The sequence below is a fragment of the Lactuca serriola genome, chromosome 4 (genome assembly GCF_051521515.1).
Source record: "Lactuca serriola cultivar US96UC23 chromosome 4, Lser_US96UC23_V15, whole genome shotgun sequence".
NCBI classification, from domain to species: Eukaryota; Viridiplantae; Streptophyta; class Magnoliopsida; order Asterales; family Asteraceae; genus Lactuca; species Lactuca serriola.
Genome location: NC_136411.1, coordinates 87,934,478 through 87,953,139, shown reverse-complemented (window position 1 = coordinate 87,953,139; position 18,662 = coordinate 87,934,478). Strand labels below are relative to the sequence as shown.

Sequence of the window (18,662 nt, the reverse complement as noted above, 5' to 3'; positions counted from 1 at the left end):
AACGTTTACACATTTCTAAAAATAATTAATTACTTTTTATAACTTGCAACTTAAAAGAATAACATATCACTTCATAATAACTTTTACAAACATTGGTTGCATATGCCTTTGACTGGTTACTTGATTGTCAACATGTCACACCCTCGGCCAACGACGGAAACGCCGAGGTGCATGACGTAAACTAGTAATCACAGTTATTAAACATACATTGAACAGTACAAATATAATCTTTTATTATTACCGAAATGGAAATTACATTGACAATAGTTATTGCTGAAACGCTACACACGCCTAACAATCCGGCGTTCACATTTGTATGATAAGAATATCGGAAAATCTTCTGTACAAACTCTTCCGACCTTATAAATAACCTGAGAATACATGCATTAAGATACGTCAACAAAATTGTTGGTGAGTTCTACAGGTTTTGACACAAAGTATTTTTACACTCAAAAATGTTTTATAAAATTTATTTGGTTGACCAGCTTTTATAAACACATATTTTTCTATAAAAAGTATAAAATAATAGAGTCATAAAAATATATTTAAACTCATTTAGAAATGTCATTTGCTCAAATCCAAAAATACACCTTTTGTAAAATATATAAATAAACCAAAATTATAACAAATTCTTACGGTTCTCATGACTGAAATGCTCTTTATATAAAGATTTTGAAAAAAAAAATTTATATAAAATAAAGTCATGTCTCATTTTGTGAGAACACAAAATAACCAAATTTACTCTTAAAACTTTGTACAAATGTTGGTATAGTTAATATAGAAAACTCATAAGTTTCAAATTTTATAAACTTTGTGAATCTGTGTCGTATAATTAATTAAGCATTATCTTACTTAATTTGGAAATCGACACTTAACCAGTGGGGCAAACTCATCCCAAAATACTTTTCAATAATCGGTAAATTATAAACACATATTTTTATCACTCATATAATTTCAACGACAATTATTAACCATTCTTTTTACGATTCTATTCTTTAAAACGTCTCTGCTTACAGAGAATTGTGTCGTAGAGAGAGGTAGTTAACAACCTAAACACTCTCACACACTCGGCCCAAATTGGGAGGATTGACTCAATCTAGACCTATACTTCGTCGAGTAAAAATCTTCAATATAACAATTTGTCTATAACCGACACTATTCGTCGCTCCTCCACAAGCCACATAGGCACAATAAACAAGCCACACAGGCACGATAAACAAGACACGCAGGCACAACATAAATAAAAATGGAGGAATCGAGATCATTACTAACGTTCAAAAGCAGTCGTATAGTAACGAAGAAAGAAACACTTGACGTCTGTTGCCTCGTCAGACGAAGTTGTAGCTAGCAACCACAGACGAAAAATAACGATTCACATAAATCTTTCCATTAGAAATAGATCTATACCAAAGTTCTTTATTATAAATATTTGCCGTGTACATAGACCTACAATATATGATTCCTCCTGGATTAACGGTTATAGAGATAGGTGTCAATTCCATGATTTGATCCTTACAAAGGAAAAACACACCATCATAAAACTCTCTCTTTCACCCCTTTCGATACATTCCTCTCACAAGCACACACGGGATACACAATCCACAAAATCCATGACGACAATTCTTCAACTCATAAAATCCGTCGTTCACTAGGGTCACTAACGTGAATCTTATATTATTAAGATTTTCGAAGCTTAGTGAAATTAACCTAGCTTTCGACTATTGTGGCGATAATAATTTGATTAGTTCCTTACTTCAGCCGATAAGGAGGATGTTCGTTCGCGTAGCCGAATACTCACTTATGTCGATGTTCGATAAGTTGCATAATTTATATGATATATAATTTATTAGGTTATAATCCCCAAAAACCAGAGAATTAATTATATTATCATATGTGACGAGTTTCGTATCACAACTAAAATAATTTATATTTTTATAATAATTATAAAAATAAATTATATCATTTATTTAGCAATCGTTTCCACATTATGATCGGGAGTATAATCATAATAATTGAATTTTGGTATACCTTCAATTAATTATTATATATATTTGTCAAATCTTCGTTTATAGCCGTTTAAGACAATGTACATTTCCTTTGTACACACTTATATAGAATAACATATTTTGTTATGAGTATAATGTCTTTTTATGCTTTCTCAATATTTTCGTGCACATATACGACGAATATTACAGTTTGGAATTCGCCGAATAACTTATATCTTTACATGAATCTACTTATAATCCTGTGATTTTTATTAATATTAACTAATATATCACAACAAGGTATGATTTTATCATTTATAGCATTCTACTATAACTTATATAATTTATTAATGCTTTATACCTTTTAGATTGTTATTTTCATGAACTCTTAACCAATAATAAAGTATGATGTCATTTTATGTATAAGACTTGAAAATCATCAAACTTTAAATAGACACTCATGTATTCTCCCCCGGATATTAAAACAGTAAAAGAGGGGTCGTAGAAACTCACATTCGATGCGTGATCTCGATCTAGGCTCGGTTCGTGAAGTTTGTCGTGAGAAACCGCAACTTGACGCTCTTTGAGTTTAAAACAAACCACCATAACTATTTTTGTCACTTAATTAACAAAAAGGGGGATTTTTGGTATTACTAGACAAGTGTAGGGATGTTTCAAATAAAACACAAGGCTGGTGGGACTGTTTTGGTAATAACTCGACAAGTGGATGGTTGTTTAATAACTTAAATTAACCAACATTGACCATTTTTGATCTATCTATTAAAATGGGGCTGTTTGAAATTAAAAGATACAACTGGAGGGTTAGTTCTGCCAAATCCATCAAACTAATAAAAGGGATCGGGGTTTTATTTTGGTGCCCTCGTTTCCGATAGATTGCGCAAGGGAAGAACGAAGCAAACAAAAAGAATGCGTGGGCAGGAAGAGAAATCGAAACATCGATCAAGGGAGGGTGGTTCGGCGGTTCATCTGTCGAGCAAGGAGGAGGAGTAGCCTATCTCCGGCGAACCTTCTTAGGGTTCTTTCTCGTCGCCGGCAGCAGGAAAACGAAGGGCAACAGTAGCAGCGACTGCCGACTGTGGAGCAGATGTCGAGGTGGCTGTCGCCGGCGTCTTCTCCTTTTCTGGTCCGATTCGGTAACATACACAGCCAAAAGGAAAGAGATAGAAGGACTGGTGGTTGTGTGGGGATGCTCGACGAAGCAAGGTAGAGGGAGAGTCGAAATCTGAAATTGGTGGTGGCGGAGCAAAGTGGCAGGGGGCGTTCTCCGATGAAACCTTGTGGGTTCCTTTCTCGCTACAGGTTAGTCCAATGGGCAAAGCAATAGCAACAATAGGGTGTGTTTGGCTTGCTTCAATTGACAGGAAAGAGATGGAGGAAGAAAACGGGGATGCTGCCCCCTCTTGGTCTTCGCCGGAAACAGCTACCACCACCGGTGGTTTTTCTTTGAGTAGTCAATCACGAAGAAGAAAGAATAAAGAAAAGAGATAAGGTGAAGTATGAACCAATTTAAGATCCTTGTCAATTTTATTTATTGTTGTACTTTGAGGTAAATTTAGAAGCACTATATTGCTTCAATTATTAACATGTATTTTTGTATGTATTAACATGAATTTGAAATGTATAAACATGTATTTTGTATATTATTGAGTGATGTGGTAAAAATATAAATGTAGATTCAAAGTGTAAATTCAACTATGCATGACTCAAAGTGTCAAAGTACAATGTCATGTTTGGAATATCTATAACAGTGATGTTTTCTAACTTTCTTGATTCGTGTGCCTTTGAGCCGGATATCAAATAATTTTTCTGAAATGACGACCGATAGTCTTGGCTGTGAGGTTTCCAAAAAGTCAGACGGAACTTAAATCTGATAAGTAGAATCCCGGGAAAATCTGTTTAAAGTTCTGCGATTTGTAGGATCGGTTTTGACATATTTGATAAATCTGATTTCGGTTGAGTTTAAAAATATTATAAAAATATAATAAAATAAGAGAACATAGTCTAAGTTCATAAACGTGCTCAAATACGGTTTACGAGACTCGTAGATGTTCCAAGCGAAACAATGCACGGTTCGTTTCAAGAAAATTAGATAAATACCGATTTATTTATAACTTTTAAGAATTGTAACTTTCTCATACGACCTCCGTTCTAGTCATTCTTTTTATCCACAAAATCAGGAGAACATAATTTATTCAGATATCTTATCCATAACTCTCAAATGTATTTGATGCAAAAATTTATTTTTAATGTCATCAAAAAATTTAATTTTTTTTGTAAATTTTTAATTCTATTCTTAACGATAGATGTTTTAAACACTTTGAGACGTTTTAAAAGGTAATCGTGAATATAATATTTTTAATGTACATTATAAGTATAAATTTTACACATAATTGGTATTTGATACATAACGGTTCACGGTGGTTTGACCGTCGAACTCTAACCAATTTTTACCGGTTGTTACACAACAAGTTTGGTGTGATCGTTCATTGTTTAAGCCACGAACCATCTACGACATGTTTCCCTTTTTGGAGAGGTCCCGAAGAGTTCCAACCCCACCGAGCCATTACGTTGGTACTTGTAAACAATATTCATTATATGTCGGTGTTTTTGAAAGAGAATTACCCAATGCCTCCTACCACAACATATTGGAATGCCCATAAAAGTCTGTCTGCATCTACATGGCAAACTATGTATTGGCCGCGTTTTGATTTATATAATCAACTTAGGTCTCGTACTTCTAAAACACCTTGAATACATATTAAAGACTAAGTGTCGAATGTATTTGCATTTTTTTATTATTTTTTGCGTCAAAATATTATTTTATATAATTTTTTTATTATTTGTTGCGTTAAAATATTATTTTATTATTATTGTGTCGTGTTTTAACTTTTTTATTTTTTAAAAAAAACTTGAATAAAAATATTTACACATCTTTTATAAAAATAGTATTATAAATTATCTATTTAATAAATTAAATAAATAATATTTTAGTAAATATAATTTATAAATAATTAATTATAAATATATTTGTAGAAATATATCATCATGAACTAATTATTAAGAGTAAAAGGATATATTTTGTAAATTTAATAAAAATAAAAGGGCTAGAATTGAAATAAAATAATATCTTAATAAAAAAAACGAGTAATATTATTAGTCTCCTTCAGGTTTTTCATTAAATAATTATATATTTAAAAAAACTATTAATAATAACTATGTAATCATAATTTAATTATTAAAATAATTAAAAATAGTAATAATTAGTAAAACCAATGATAGGGAAAATGATTAGAGGGTAGAGATAAGTGATGGGTAGGAATAAATGAAGCCTTATTGAAAATATTTTCTATTAGATTAGTATCTAATTTAGGAAATTGCAAATTTTAGAAACATTAGGTTTTAAAAAAGAACTGTTGGAATTCAAAAGGGTATAGTCGGTGAATTGGCGCTTAAATAGGGCTCCACACGGAGAACTGCTCGGCTTGATGAATCCCTTTCTAATAACATCTTTTTAATTACGTGGACGACTCTTTCATCTCAGGAGGTGCATGGTGATAAGGTGCCTTAGATATTGGAGCTACACTCTGAACTAGGTTATTCCGAACTATCTCTCAGAAGGCACTCCCGATAAATTATCGGGAAACACGTCAGAAAAATCTCGAACAAAAAGTACATCCTTAATATAATTTTCCCCTCGAACCAAGTATCAATGATATAAGCCATAAACCCTGAACACCCGTGTTGCAAGTACCTCCTAGCCCTATGGCTGAATAAATAGTCAACCTATGTTGCACCATCTGACGTGCATAATCAATCACTGCTTCAAATCGATTGAGCCAATCCATACCCGTAATCACCATCATCCCTCTTAAGGGAAGGGGCAAGATCGATCGGGAACCTCTCTTGAAACATCTCAAGCACATAATCCCGGTTGACCCACAAAACACTCACAGTGTGGTCGCTGACAATATCTACCACCAAAGCATGATCTAACTCAACTAGAGTGACATCGAATTCTTACTGAAAGTAAGAGATACAAACAATCGGCTGACCCCTAAGTCAAACAATACAAGATTTTGATGATATTGTTATATTTATACATATATTTATGCATTATTTCAATACATTTTAGTTATATTTTGGTTAATTACAAAGATAGTTGGTGCTTAATAAGTATAAACTCTATTTTGTTGCCAAAGAAAGGCATTCTCAATGAAAAGGACAAAAATTGGACAAAGATAGAAACTTGGAGGTTGAGGCATGCAATTAAGAGGGGAAGAAAAGTATAAGACGAGCATAAATTATATGTCACATCATAGCCTGCTTATTTCCATGATGTGGTGACATGTCATACCTAGAACCTTTCTTAGTGTTTGCATGAAGAGTTAACGAGTACTTATTTAAGATGTCTTCCATAATGTAACAGACATATGGCCACAACCTGGCTTCTATTTTTTTTGGAAAGTATGTATAATGAGCATTAGATAAAATCCGAGGAGGAGCTGCTGATTTCTTCGACCAAAAGCAGCCACAAACCTATGAGAAACCCTTAGAAGGACTTAATTCGATTGGAGAGAGAGAATTAGGGAGATTGAAGTGAAGATTCAACATTAATCATTCGTTTTTCCTAGTTTTTAAAATGTTTAACCTATTTTACTCTTTGGTTATGTATGTTTTTGCTGTAATCATAGGCTAATAACCCTTTACTTTCATTTAGATAAGATGAACCCTAAATATATGAGTTAATTTTTATTTTTATGGAGATGATCAAAGGTGAGTGTAACAACATAAATTTCAAAATAAAATTTTCATTTTTCATCAACCAATTTCATATAAAAAATATTCTCAAATATTTCCAACAGTAGTTTTTGAAACATAATATATTTCAAGATCATAAAAATCAAACTCTCTCTCTAGTGTGTACGAATCACGCCGGCGCCTTTCCACGGTCCTCGCTAGTACCTGAAACACATAACACAACAACTGTAAGCATAAATGCTTAGTGCGTTCCCCAGAATACCGCATATAACACATACGCAACTCGAGGCTATAATACGACCCTCCGGTCGATGTGTCTCAGCGGGACCCTCCAGTCCCGTAGCTCTTTGGACCCTATTGTCCGGTCATAACTCGTTGGACCCTCCGGCCCGGTCTGTATCGTTGGACCCTCTGGTCAACATATAATACCACTCTAGGTACGTATAGTGAGAAGACTCACCTTAGGTGTCTCGGTAAGTCTCTGACTCGGTAGAAATATGATCTAGCCTTCGCCTAATCACATAAAGTAAATACTCTCATAAATATAACTATACTCAAACCTTTCTTAACACCCTCAGAAGGGTAAAAGACCATTTTACCCCTGTCTTGGCTTAAAGGCCTCACTGTTGACCAAACCCTAAAAGTCAACAAAAGTCAACGGTCAAACTTTGACCCGACTCGTCGAGTGCACTTGGGCAACTCGGCGAGTCTACACGTGTCCACTAACTCTTTAGTCCCGCTTGGCACGTCGAGTTCCTACTCTTGCTCGACGAGTCACACCTGGCATGAATCGTGGGGCCACCCCGACTCAACTCGGCGAGTTCCGCCTTGAACTCCAGTCCTCCAATCCCCCCTATGACTCATTGAGTTATCCCCAACTCGGCAAGTCTACACACTGAGTGATTTACGGAAAACCCTCACCCTACTCGCCGAGTCTGATCTTCGGACTCGACGAGTTCATGCCATGCACAAACTCTATAGACCTCCTGAGGTCAGATCTGTTCCCTAAATCCATAGATCTGACTTTCCCAAGCATGATAATCACGTAAAGTTCAGACCTTAACACTCAAATAGCATCTATATGGTCTTACTTGGTGATTTAGTCCCAAAATAACATCCTAAGTTCATGACTCCCAAAATAACTCCAAAAAGCCCTAAGGGTTAAGGTCTCTGGACTCCTTTGAGTCCAGATCCAAAGCATGAACTCGAGAAGGGACCAATTGCTCCACAATCCATCCTCTAAAGGGGGTTAGAAAACCCTAACTCTAGGAAATCAACACCACAACTGAAGAAGGTCCGAAAAATACCTCAAGATGAAGTCTATGAGCTCTGAAATCACCATAATCACACCTCCTTCAGCCTCCTCTTTCCTTGGTTTCCTCCTTCTTGCAATTTCACCAACAAAATGATCACAAATGGCCTCTCCTTCCTCACAAACGCTCTAGATCTCTTAGGGTTTCTCTCTGGGGTTTGGTAGCCACAAATGACGGCCCTAAGGGCCTTTAAATAGGTCCCAAACCCAAGAAATTAGGTTTCATTAAACAGCGTGGACTCGCCGAGTCCGGCTGTGAACCCGGACACGAATCTGCGACCATACTCGGCGAGTTTAAACACCAACTCGCCAAGTCCTCTCACAACTTCCAAAAATAAAGGAATAAAATATTATACCTGGGAATCCGGATGGTACAGTGAGAATGCCCGGTTTGTGCAGGATAGGCGGGGATTATTGACATGATGCGGTCGGGTATGGGTTCCGATGTCTGGTGGGATCAGACAGAAGATTATGGAGGAGGCTCACAAGTCTCACTTCTATATTCACCCGGGGCCCGCCAAGATGTACCGGGACTTGAGTTTGAGTTACTGGTGGTCGTGCATGAAGCGAGAAATCGCTTGGTACGTCGAGAGGTGCTTGACCTGTAGGATGGTCAAGGCCAAGCATCAGAGACCGCATGGCACGCTGTAGATCCTGGTGATTTCCATGTGGAAATAGGAACATATCACGATGGACTAGATTACCAAGCTGTCGAGGATGACGAAGGGGTTGGATGCTATATGGGTCATCGTCGATCGATTGACCAAGAGTTCCCATTTCTTGGCCATATGGGAGATTTCATCGGCCAAGAAGTTGGCCAACGTATATGTCCGCGGGATCGTCGCTCGCCACGAGATTCTGGTCTCCTTTGTTTCTGACCGAGATGTTAGATTTACCTCCCGTTTCTGGCAAAAATTCCACGAGGAACTGGGCACGCGGCTGCATTTTAGCACAACATATCATCCTCAGACCGACGATTAGAGCGAGTGGACCATTCAGACCCTCAAAGACATATTGAGGGCGTGTGTCATTGACTTCGGTGGGAGCTGGGATTCCCACCTACCCCTTGCAGAGTTCGCCTACAACAACAACTATCATTCCAGCATTGGCGCCTCACCTTTCGAGTTGTTATATGCGCGAAGATGTCGCACCCCAGTTTGTTGGGGTGAGGTTGGACACAGGATGATGGGGCGGACGGAGTTAGTCTTGCAGACTATCGAGAAGATTCAACGGATTAGATAGCAACTGCAGACCGCTCAGAGTCAACAGAAGAGTTACGTTGGCAGACGCCGATCTGAGTTACAGTTCCAGGTCGGTGACATGGTACTCCTGAAGGTCTCGCCCTGGAAGGGAGTGATTCGCTTCAAAAAGAAAGGGAAATTGGGTCCCCGATACATTGGACAGTTCAGGATCGTTGCCAGGATTGGCAAGGTGGCATACAAGCTAGAGCTACTGGAGGAGCTTAGTCGGATCCACAACACTTTTCACGTCTCATAATTGCGAAAGTGCATTGTGGATCAGGAGTCAGTAGTACCGTTGGATGATATTTAGGTCGATGAACGTCCGGATTACATGGAGAGGCCCGTGGCCATACTGGAGAGAAAGATGAAGGTTCTACGAAACAAGGGGATACCTTTGGTAAAGGTATAGTAGAAGCATCAGAGGGGATCCGAGTGGACATGGGAGCCCGAGTTCGAGATGCCGGAGGATTACCCGGATCTATTTATCGCAGCAGACTTCGAGGACGAAGTCTAGGTCAAGTGGGGGAGAATTGTAACATCCCGAGATTTTGCAGGTATTTTCGAACCCTTCCTACTATCATTACTAGTCATTTGTAGTCCTTAGGGTTGAAAGTGTAGAGCCAAGATAAGTATAAGGGCCAAGGCTGCAACCTTGGATCAAGAGGAATACGTTGGGCGTACTTATTTCAGGATGAATGTAACAACCCAAATTTTACAAGGAAAATTTCATTTAATTTAAATACCACATTGACATAAAACTGTGAGCCCACATTTAGTTTAAAACACCATCCATTACATTATATAGATTATCAGAGTGTGTACCCAAACATATTAGTGAAAAAGAGAGATAGATAGAGTGCACGCCGTGCCATCACGCCTTGCCCTTGCCTTTTGGCTCTGATGTAACTATAACAATTCAACAACCTGTAAGCGAAATGCTTAGTGAGTTCCCCAGAGCATACCGCACACCACACATACACATATCCAAGTAACATATCACATAGGCCATGCATACATAGAACCAGCAAGAATGCCATGGGATACCCCACATGGACTTTACCTAGGACTGCCATGGGCTACCCCACATGGTCTTACATCCAATGCCATGGGCTACCCCACATGGTCTTTACCTAGGACTGCCATGGGCTACCCCACATGGTCTTACATCCAATGCCACGGGCTCCCCCCGGGGTCTTCATGCAAAACATATGATCACATTACATATCAAAACACAAAGTGATTGCACATATACCATAAACACATAATGGGCCGGCCTTGGTGGCGTAGACCCATGGGTATGGTGAGAAGACTCACCTTCGCCCGAAGAATACGAATATTGCACTCTTAATGACCCGCAACCTCCCGAACTGAATAATAACAATAATAATATCATCAATGATTGGTCCAAAAATTATCCCAAGGGAGGCCCAACCTTTAAACCGTACCCCAAAGGCCCAATCACCCTTTTATTGCAAATGGGCCCAAGATCTAAATCCAATATCCTTAATGGGCCCCCTTGGCCAAAAAAGGCCTAACCAATAAGTCCATGTTCCAACTGATAAAAAGGCCTTTAACTCACAGAATCCAATCAGGCCCAATAACCCAAAAAGGCCCAAAATTTCGACAACCCAAAACAAGAACGACCCAAACTGCCTCGCGAACCCTTCAGGTACGCGTAGCGTACCACGTTTTCAAAGGTTACGCGTAGCGTACTCAGAGTACGACTGGCGTAAGTCTCAGTTAAGCACTTTCCCTATTAAGTGCTTATTATTCCATTCTTTTACGTCCACAATCGAGATCTGAGTCCATTAACACCTCCTAGGGCATAAAGTTGCTAACTTTATGCCTTTGCATGTCCATTAAACCTCCAAAGTCATCATTAAGACCTTTCCCCAAGTCTTTAATTCATGCACAAGGTTAAGACCTCCACCAAGCTCTTATTTTTATGCTCTTAAATTTCTTAAGGACCTTAGAACTGACCTTATTATCGAATGGGGACGATCTAGCCAACAAATGAGGCCCAAAATCATCAAAAGGACTAACTACAAAAACCCTAGCTAGATCTCAAGAGCAAAGAGGAAAGGTGCAAGCTTTTTACCTCTAAGAGCTCTGATTATGATGCAAGATCTTGAAGCACCCTCTTGATCCAAGCTTGCTTGACCAACTCTTCTCTTTGAAATGAACACTAAAGATCACAAATGCACACTTTTAAAGCTCAAAAACGATTTCTCAAGGCTTTCAGCAGTGAAATGACATTTAAGGTCAGTGGAGGCTCTCCAGGGTTTAGTCCCAAGAGCTTAAAGTCATTTATATAGGCCTCAAGTCCGAAATTAGGGTTTTTTGGTCCATGGCGTGTACGCCTCGCGCAATCCATGGTACGAACAGCGTACCTCTAAACATCCACGGCCAGAAAAGGTCCTAGTACGCTAAGCGTACTCCTAAGTACACCCAGCATACTAAGGGACTAATAATGCAAAAACTCTAATTTAAAGGGGTTCAAGTCATACCATTTATTTCTGGATGTTACAACTATCCCCCACTTGAACTAGACTTCGCCCTCAAAGTCCATGGATGAAGACAGATCAGGGTAATGCTCCCGCATCTCCTCCTCTGGCTCCCAAGTCCACTTGGAGCCCTTTCGATGTTGCCATTGCACCTTCACCAACTTTACTTCCTTATTCCGAAGTGTTTTCGTCTTCCTGTCTAGTATGGAAATCGGCCTTTCGACATAATTCAGTCCCCCATCCACCTGAATGTCATCCAAAGGTATAACCGCGGACTCGTCAGCAATACACTTCCGAAGCTGAGATACGTGGAAGGTGTTGTGAATCTGACTAAGCTACTTAGGGAGCTCTAATCGATAGGTCACCTTGCCTACTCGGGCTAGGATCCTGAACGAACCTATAAATCGACACCTTCAATAAGACAAAATCCCCCAGTTGAAACTCAAGATCCGATCGCCGTCGATCAGAATAACTCTTTTGTCGGATCTACGCGACCCGCAGTCGGTCGCGTACCTGCTAGATCAACCCGATGGTCTTGAGCACCACCTCCGTGCTCCGCATGACCCGATGACCAACCTCGTCCCAATATACGGGGGTCCTTCACCTCCGACCATATAACATCTCGAATGGAGCTCGATCGATACTGGCATGATAACTGTTATTGTATGAGAACTCTGCCAGTGGGAGATTTGTATCCCAACTTCCTCCAAAATCTAGCACGCATGCTCGCAACATGTCTTCTAATGTCTGGATTGTCCTCTCACTCTATCCATCAGTTTGAGGGTGATATGTTGTATTGAAATGTCGCTGAGTACCCAGTTCTTCGTGAAACTTTTTCCAAAACCTGGATGTAAACCGAACATCCCTATCCGAAACCACCAACACCGGCACCCGGTACCTGGCCACCACTTCTCGAACATAGATGTCTGCTAACTTCTCTGCATATATGATCTTGGAGATTGGAATGAAGTGGGCACTCTTTGTCAGTCTATCTACGATGACCCATATGGCATCCAATCCCCTCGTCGTCCTCGGTAGCTTCATAATGAAGTCCATAGTGATCTCTTCCCACTCCCACATGGGAATGGGTAACGACTGAACCTTGCCATGAGGCCGCTGGTAGGAATGGCAATGGGGCGGGTTCGGGGCGGGGCATGGTGTCCCAAACCCGAACCCGATTTTCACATATGTACCCGAACCCGACCCGATACCCGATGGGTTTCTTATCGGGGCGCCCCGTCGGGGCTGAAACTTTCCCCGAACCCGACCCTAAACCCGAAACCCGATAACCCGACCCTATAACCCGAAATATGGCAGAAAAAAAAAGAAGGAAAAACTACAAATACATAATGATAAATTAAGACGTTGCATAGGCTTAAAATACCAAATAAGTTCTTAAATCATTTAACCAAATAGAAATTACTAATAGTCTAATATTGTAACATCAACCAACCAACCAAAACATCCAAGTACACAACATGAAAAACTAATTCATCACAATAATACATTACCAATTAACATTAAAACAAAGTTACAAACTCAAAATCAAACAAAATCATCCAAACTTGTTGTCCCGCTTTCTTTAGTGTTTTCCTACAAAATATTAAACAAACTCAAAATCAAACAAAATCATGGAAACGATATAAAATTAATATTTTTAGAAGTGTCGTTTTACCTCTTCCACATCATAATCAAATTCAACAGAACGACAATATGCCTCGGTCTCTTCAGAACAAGTTGCTACATAAAATTAATATTATTAATATGCAAAAAAAAAAATCACAATTTTATATAATTAATATAAAATAGTATACTACCTCGAATTTCATTCAACAACCAACTTTGAGCACACATTAAAGCCTCCAATGTCTTTGGATGAAGTCGACTACGATGAGGACTTACTAATCTTCCACTAGTGCTGAAAGCTGATTCCGAGGCAACAGTGGAAACAGGAATAGCTAATATATCTTTAGCTATCCTTTGTAGTGTCGGGTACTTAATCCCATTTGTTATCCACCATGCCAACAAATCAAGTTCCATATCTTTAGGCAACAATTTCTCCTTCAAGTAGTTATCCAACTCACTCATACCTCCTGATTCATCATCATCTCTAGTAATAGAAGCAATATCCGATAAGAGCTTTTTGAATCCAACACGATGACCGGAAGAGATACTAGAACCAAATGAAGATGAACCAGGAACTGAACCACCATAAAAACCTAATGTTTATTATAAAAATGTTAATAATTTAAGATATGATCTATTTATTATACAAACAATAAGAAGAATATAATACCTTCACTCTTCCTTTTTTAGATGCATTACTTGACACGTACTCTTGAAACAAAGTTTGGACAAACGCCTCCAAATTTTGAAATTCAATCTTTGCCTTTTCTTTTCCATAAAGCACAGGAAAAAGTAACTCCACAAACTTTAATTTGTATTGTGGATCTAAAACCGCTGCCATTCCTATTACCCCATGAATTACAGACCAATACTTATTGAACTTAGAAACCATTTGGTCAGCCATCATCTTAATCTCCTCAATAGGAGATTTCGTCCACTCACGCAAAGAATACCCAATCTCACATATCAAAGGAAAGAAAACATTAGCTGTAGGATACTTTGAACCAGAGAACATAACAGTCACCTCATAAAAAAGTTGTAATCTTTCACAAATCTCACTAGCCAACTCCCAATCCTTTTCTGTAGGAAAACATGTATACTTCGAGTCTCTTGTCTTTACCCGATCGAAAACCTCTTTGTAGCTTATAGCAACACTCAACATCAAGAATGTAGAGTTCCACCGTGTCTTGCAGTCAAGTATCAACTTCTTTGAGTATGGTATTCCTAATTGTTCTGCCGCTGTCACAAAATTTTGCTCCCTCTTTGGTGATGCAGACCAAAATGCAACACTCTCTCTGATTCTCTCAATCTCAAATTTAATGAGAGATAAGCCATCTTGGACAATAAGATTGAGAATATGTGCGCAGCAACGCATATGAAACAAATCACCATTCATCATTAGTGATTTTAGAGGAAGTTTCTCTAATAATATCCTGATAATTGCATCATTTGTGGTGCAATTATCCACAGTAAGAGTTGACACTTTCCTATCAAGATTCCAATCACACAAAGTAGCATAAAGTATGTCGGCAAGAACATCAGATGTATGCGGACAAGGCACGTAAATAAACCTGTTTAAGAATATATAAATATATATATATATATATATATATATATATATATATATGTTAATATTAACATATAAATAATAAGTACGTATAAATTGTAGTTAAATAAGTATAATATACCTCATAATTCTGCTTTGCAAGTTCCAGTTTTGATCTACAAAATGTGCTGTCATTGCCATAAATCCTTTTTTTTGATGATTAGATGTCCACATATCAGTAGTAACTGCAATTTTGCTTTTGGTCTTTGCTAACAAACTCATAGTTTTATCCCTTTCGTAATCATAAATTCTTTTGATGTCGTCCTTGATGGTGTTTCGACAAGGAACCTTAAACAAAGGTTGAAGACCTCCCACAAACTTCCTAAATCCATGATGCTCTACAATTGAAAGCGGATACTCATGCACAATAATCATTTCAGCCAAATCCTTCCTAGAAGTATCAGCATTAAATGTATAATTTGAAACATGCATTGTAGTACCATCTAATTTCTTTTTTTCTTGCACCAAGATAGATTGACGAATATCTGGATAAGGTTTGTGTAAACAACGCTGATAATGTGCAAGTAAATGTTTTGTGCCATTCTTGCTATCTGCACCCAACACTTTAGAGCAATGTTTACATCTTGCTTTAACTTCATCATTCAATTTAAATTTTATAAAATGTTGCCATGCCGGTGAACGTGTTGCCCTTTTCGAACCAACAACTTCATCTCCATCTTCATCAAAAACTGTATCATTAATATTTGTTCCATCTTGTTGATCCACAGAATCAGTATTTTGTTGATTAGAACCCGAACCTCCCACATCTTGACTACTTGCAGTTGGAGCATGATTTTGACTAGTTGAATTCATATTTCCTGAAAAATATTAGTTTACCTATCAGGACATTATTCTTAACCACACAAATGAAAAAGATACAGCCATACAGGGTCACAGTGAGCGATTGAAGAGAAATTACTTTAGAGATACAGCCATACAGGGTCACACAAATGAAAAAGATACAGCCATACTTTACAGATTCACAGCCATCAGGACATTATTCTAAGAAATTGATACAGGGAAAGAAATATACAGATTACAGTAGGACTGTAGGATGCGTAAAATTATACTACACCAAAAGTGTGTAGACGCATAAACTGTTCCCATCTCATCTCATCTCAACACCAATCTTTTCAATGGCCAGCCCAGATTCACATTTACAAGTTATTCAGATTTCTAAATAAGAAATTGATTTTAAGAAATTGATACAGGGAAAGAAAGATACAGATTACAGTGGGACTGTAGGACACATATTCTAATTGATTTCAAGAATCCAAATTACCACATGGAATGAAAAAGATACAGGGTCACAGTGACCGATTGAAGAGAAAGATACAAGTAGTGATCGATTACATATGCTCAATTTCAAGAAAAATGAAGAGAATTAAAGAAAGATGCGACCGAATGATCGATTACCTGTGATTGTTCCTTGTGCGTGAGCGTCACTGTGTGGCGTCGATCGAACTATCGAAGACAAAGTCGTTCGTCTATCGCACTATCGTCTATCGTCTATCGCAGGCTCGTAGCTTGCGATTTGATTTCAGTCGATTTGGAATGTCGGCTCTCGGTCTCGGCTGTAACCTAGAAGAGGAGATTAGTAGAAGACGAAGAGAAGAGTGAGAAGTGTGATTTGTTGTGAACGAGTTTTGTTACTGTTAGGGCTGAAGTGTAATATATATATATATATATATATATATATATATATATATATATATTCGGGGCGGGGCGGGTCGGGGCAGACACAACCCACTCCCTGACCCGAACCCGGAAAAAATACCCGATAAGAACCCGAAACCCGGCCCGATACCCGATAGTACTGACCCGACCCGACCCGAAAAATTCGGGAATCGGGTTTCCCCGTCGGGTTCGGGTTTTTTTTCCATCCCTAGCCGCTGGTGCTCGGCCTTGACCTTCCTGCAGGTCAAGCATCGCTCCGCAAACCAAGCGATTTCTCGCTTCATGCAGGGCCACCAGTATGTATAGAAAACTTAGACTTATGAGCCTCCTCCAATAGCCTTTGCCTCACTCCCCCAGCCAAAGGTACCCACACTCGTCCACACTTAGTCAAAAGGTCGCGGCTATCGTTAACAAACAATGGATATTGACCCCGTATATTCTCTAATTTCTAGTTTTCCTTCTTTACCCCCTCAACTTGAGCCCCTCTGATCATATCCAACAAAGGTGACATCACCGTCATCCTCATACAAATGTCCCTAACTGGGGACCCTACCGCTTTACATCTCAAGGCATCAGCCACCACGTTGGCCTTCCCTGGGTGATACAGGATTTCGCAATCATAATCTTTAAGTACATCCAACCATCTTGAGGGCGAACACCATCGCCCCCTGTTCCAGGTCATGTGTGGGGTAATCTGCCTCGTGAGGCTTCAACTGCCTCGAGTCGTAGGCAATCACATGCCCTCGCTGCATCAATACTACACCCAATCCTGAAAATCGATGCATCACAACATACCACCAAATCGTCCAACCCCTCGGGCAGTACGAGGATTGGAACTCGCATAATCTCTGCCTCAGAGTCTCAAAAGCCTTCTGCTGACCCTCATCCCACCGAAAAGTCACATTCTTCTTGGTCAAACGGGTCAATGGCATAACAATCTTGGAGAAATCCTGGATGAATCTCCGATAGTAACCCGCTAAACCCAAAAAGCTATGAATCTCCGAGGCGTTTCTCGGTACCCCCATCACATCACAGCCTCCACCTTTGCTGGATCAACCGAAATACCTTTTTGATTGATGACATATCCCAAAAACTGCACTTCCTGTAGCCATAAATTAGATTTGGAGAAGTTTGCATAAAGTTTCTCCGCCCTCAAAGTCTCCAGTACCTCCCTTAAATGTTGTTCATGTTGCTCTCTGGTTTTGGAGTAAACCAGGATATCGTCTATAAAAACGATCACTGACCGATCCAACATCGGTCTGCATACCCTATTCATGAGATCCATGAATGTTGCCAGGGCATTGGTGAGTCCGAATGGCATCACCACAAACTCATAATGCCCATACCGAGTTCTGAAAGTTGTCTTCAGTATATCCTCTTCCCTAATCCTCATTTGATGATACCCGGACCTGAGATCAATCTTGGAGAACCAAGATGCACCCTGAAGTTGATCAAAAAGATCATCGATCCTTATCAAAGGATAGCAGTTCTTCACTTTTAACTTGTTCAGGTCCCTATAATCAATGCACATCCGGTGCGTCCCGTCTTTCTTTTTTCACGAAAACGATCGGTGCGCCCCACGGTGAACTATTCGGACGAATGAACCCTCGGTCTAACATTTCTTGAAGCTGGGTAGATAACTCTTGTATCTCGGGTGGTGCCAACCGATATTGTGCCTTTGCTATTATGGCGGCACCCGACACCAAGTCAATACGAAACTCCACCTGCCTCTCCGGAGGCACCCCGGCAGTTCTTTGGGGAAAACGTCCCGAAAGTCCTGAACAACTGGCACACTGCCCACATCCGTTGCGGTCCCTACCCTTCTATCCGCTATTTAAGCCAGAAATCCCATGCAACCCCGCTGAAGAAACCTCCTTGCCCTCGCAGCCGAACAGAGGATTGGTCCCTGCGAGGCCCCCTCACCATGAATAA

At 39.3% G+C, this 18,662-nt stretch overlaps 1 protein-coding gene and 1 long non-coding RNA gene across 2 annotated transcripts; both read right to left on the bottom strand.

The window, feature by feature from the left end:
* Positions 1-208: 208 nt before the first annotated feature.
* On the bottom strand, positions 209-3,484 carry LOC145102067 (uncharacterized). Its single transcript, XR_013705999.1, has 2 exons — positions 2,499-3,484; positions 209-371 (listed from the first exon to the last, which is right to left on the bottom strand). It is a non-coding gene; the product is annotated as an uncharacterized LOC145102067 (long non-coding RNA).
* Positions 3,485-13,185: 9,701 nt separating this feature from the next.
* On the bottom strand, positions 13,186-17,985 carry LOC145098586 (zinc finger BED domain-containing protein RICESLEEPER 2-like). The gene is made up of 6 exons (XM_079036213.1): positions 17,796-17,985; positions 15,136-15,871; positions 14,147-15,018; positions 13,639-14,040; positions 13,497-13,561; positions 13,186-13,414 (listed from the first exon to the last, which is right to left on the bottom strand). Exons 1-6 carry the CDS (start codon positions 17,983-17,985, stop codon positions 13,367-13,369), a joined length of 2,313 nt encoding a protein of 770 aa, XP_078892339.1. The 3' UTR covers positions 13,186-13,366.
* Between the last annotated feature and the right edge of the window lie 677 nt (positions 17,986-18,662).

Bases quoted from the DNA above. Each gene is read 5' to 3' on its own strand.
- LOC145098586 (XM_079036213.1), bottom strand. From the start codon at position 17,985: ATGTTGGATCGGTCAGTGATCGTTTTTATAGACGATATCCTGGTTTAC. The intron at 14,041-14,146 runs GTAATGCATCTA...AATAAACATTAG, and splicing joins GTTTCAAGAGTACGTGTCAA to GTTTTTATGGTGGTTCAGTT. The intron at 13,562-13,638 runs GTAGTATACTAT...AATTTTATGTAG, and splicing joins GTTGTTGAATGAAATTCGAG to CAACTTGTTCTGAAGAGACC.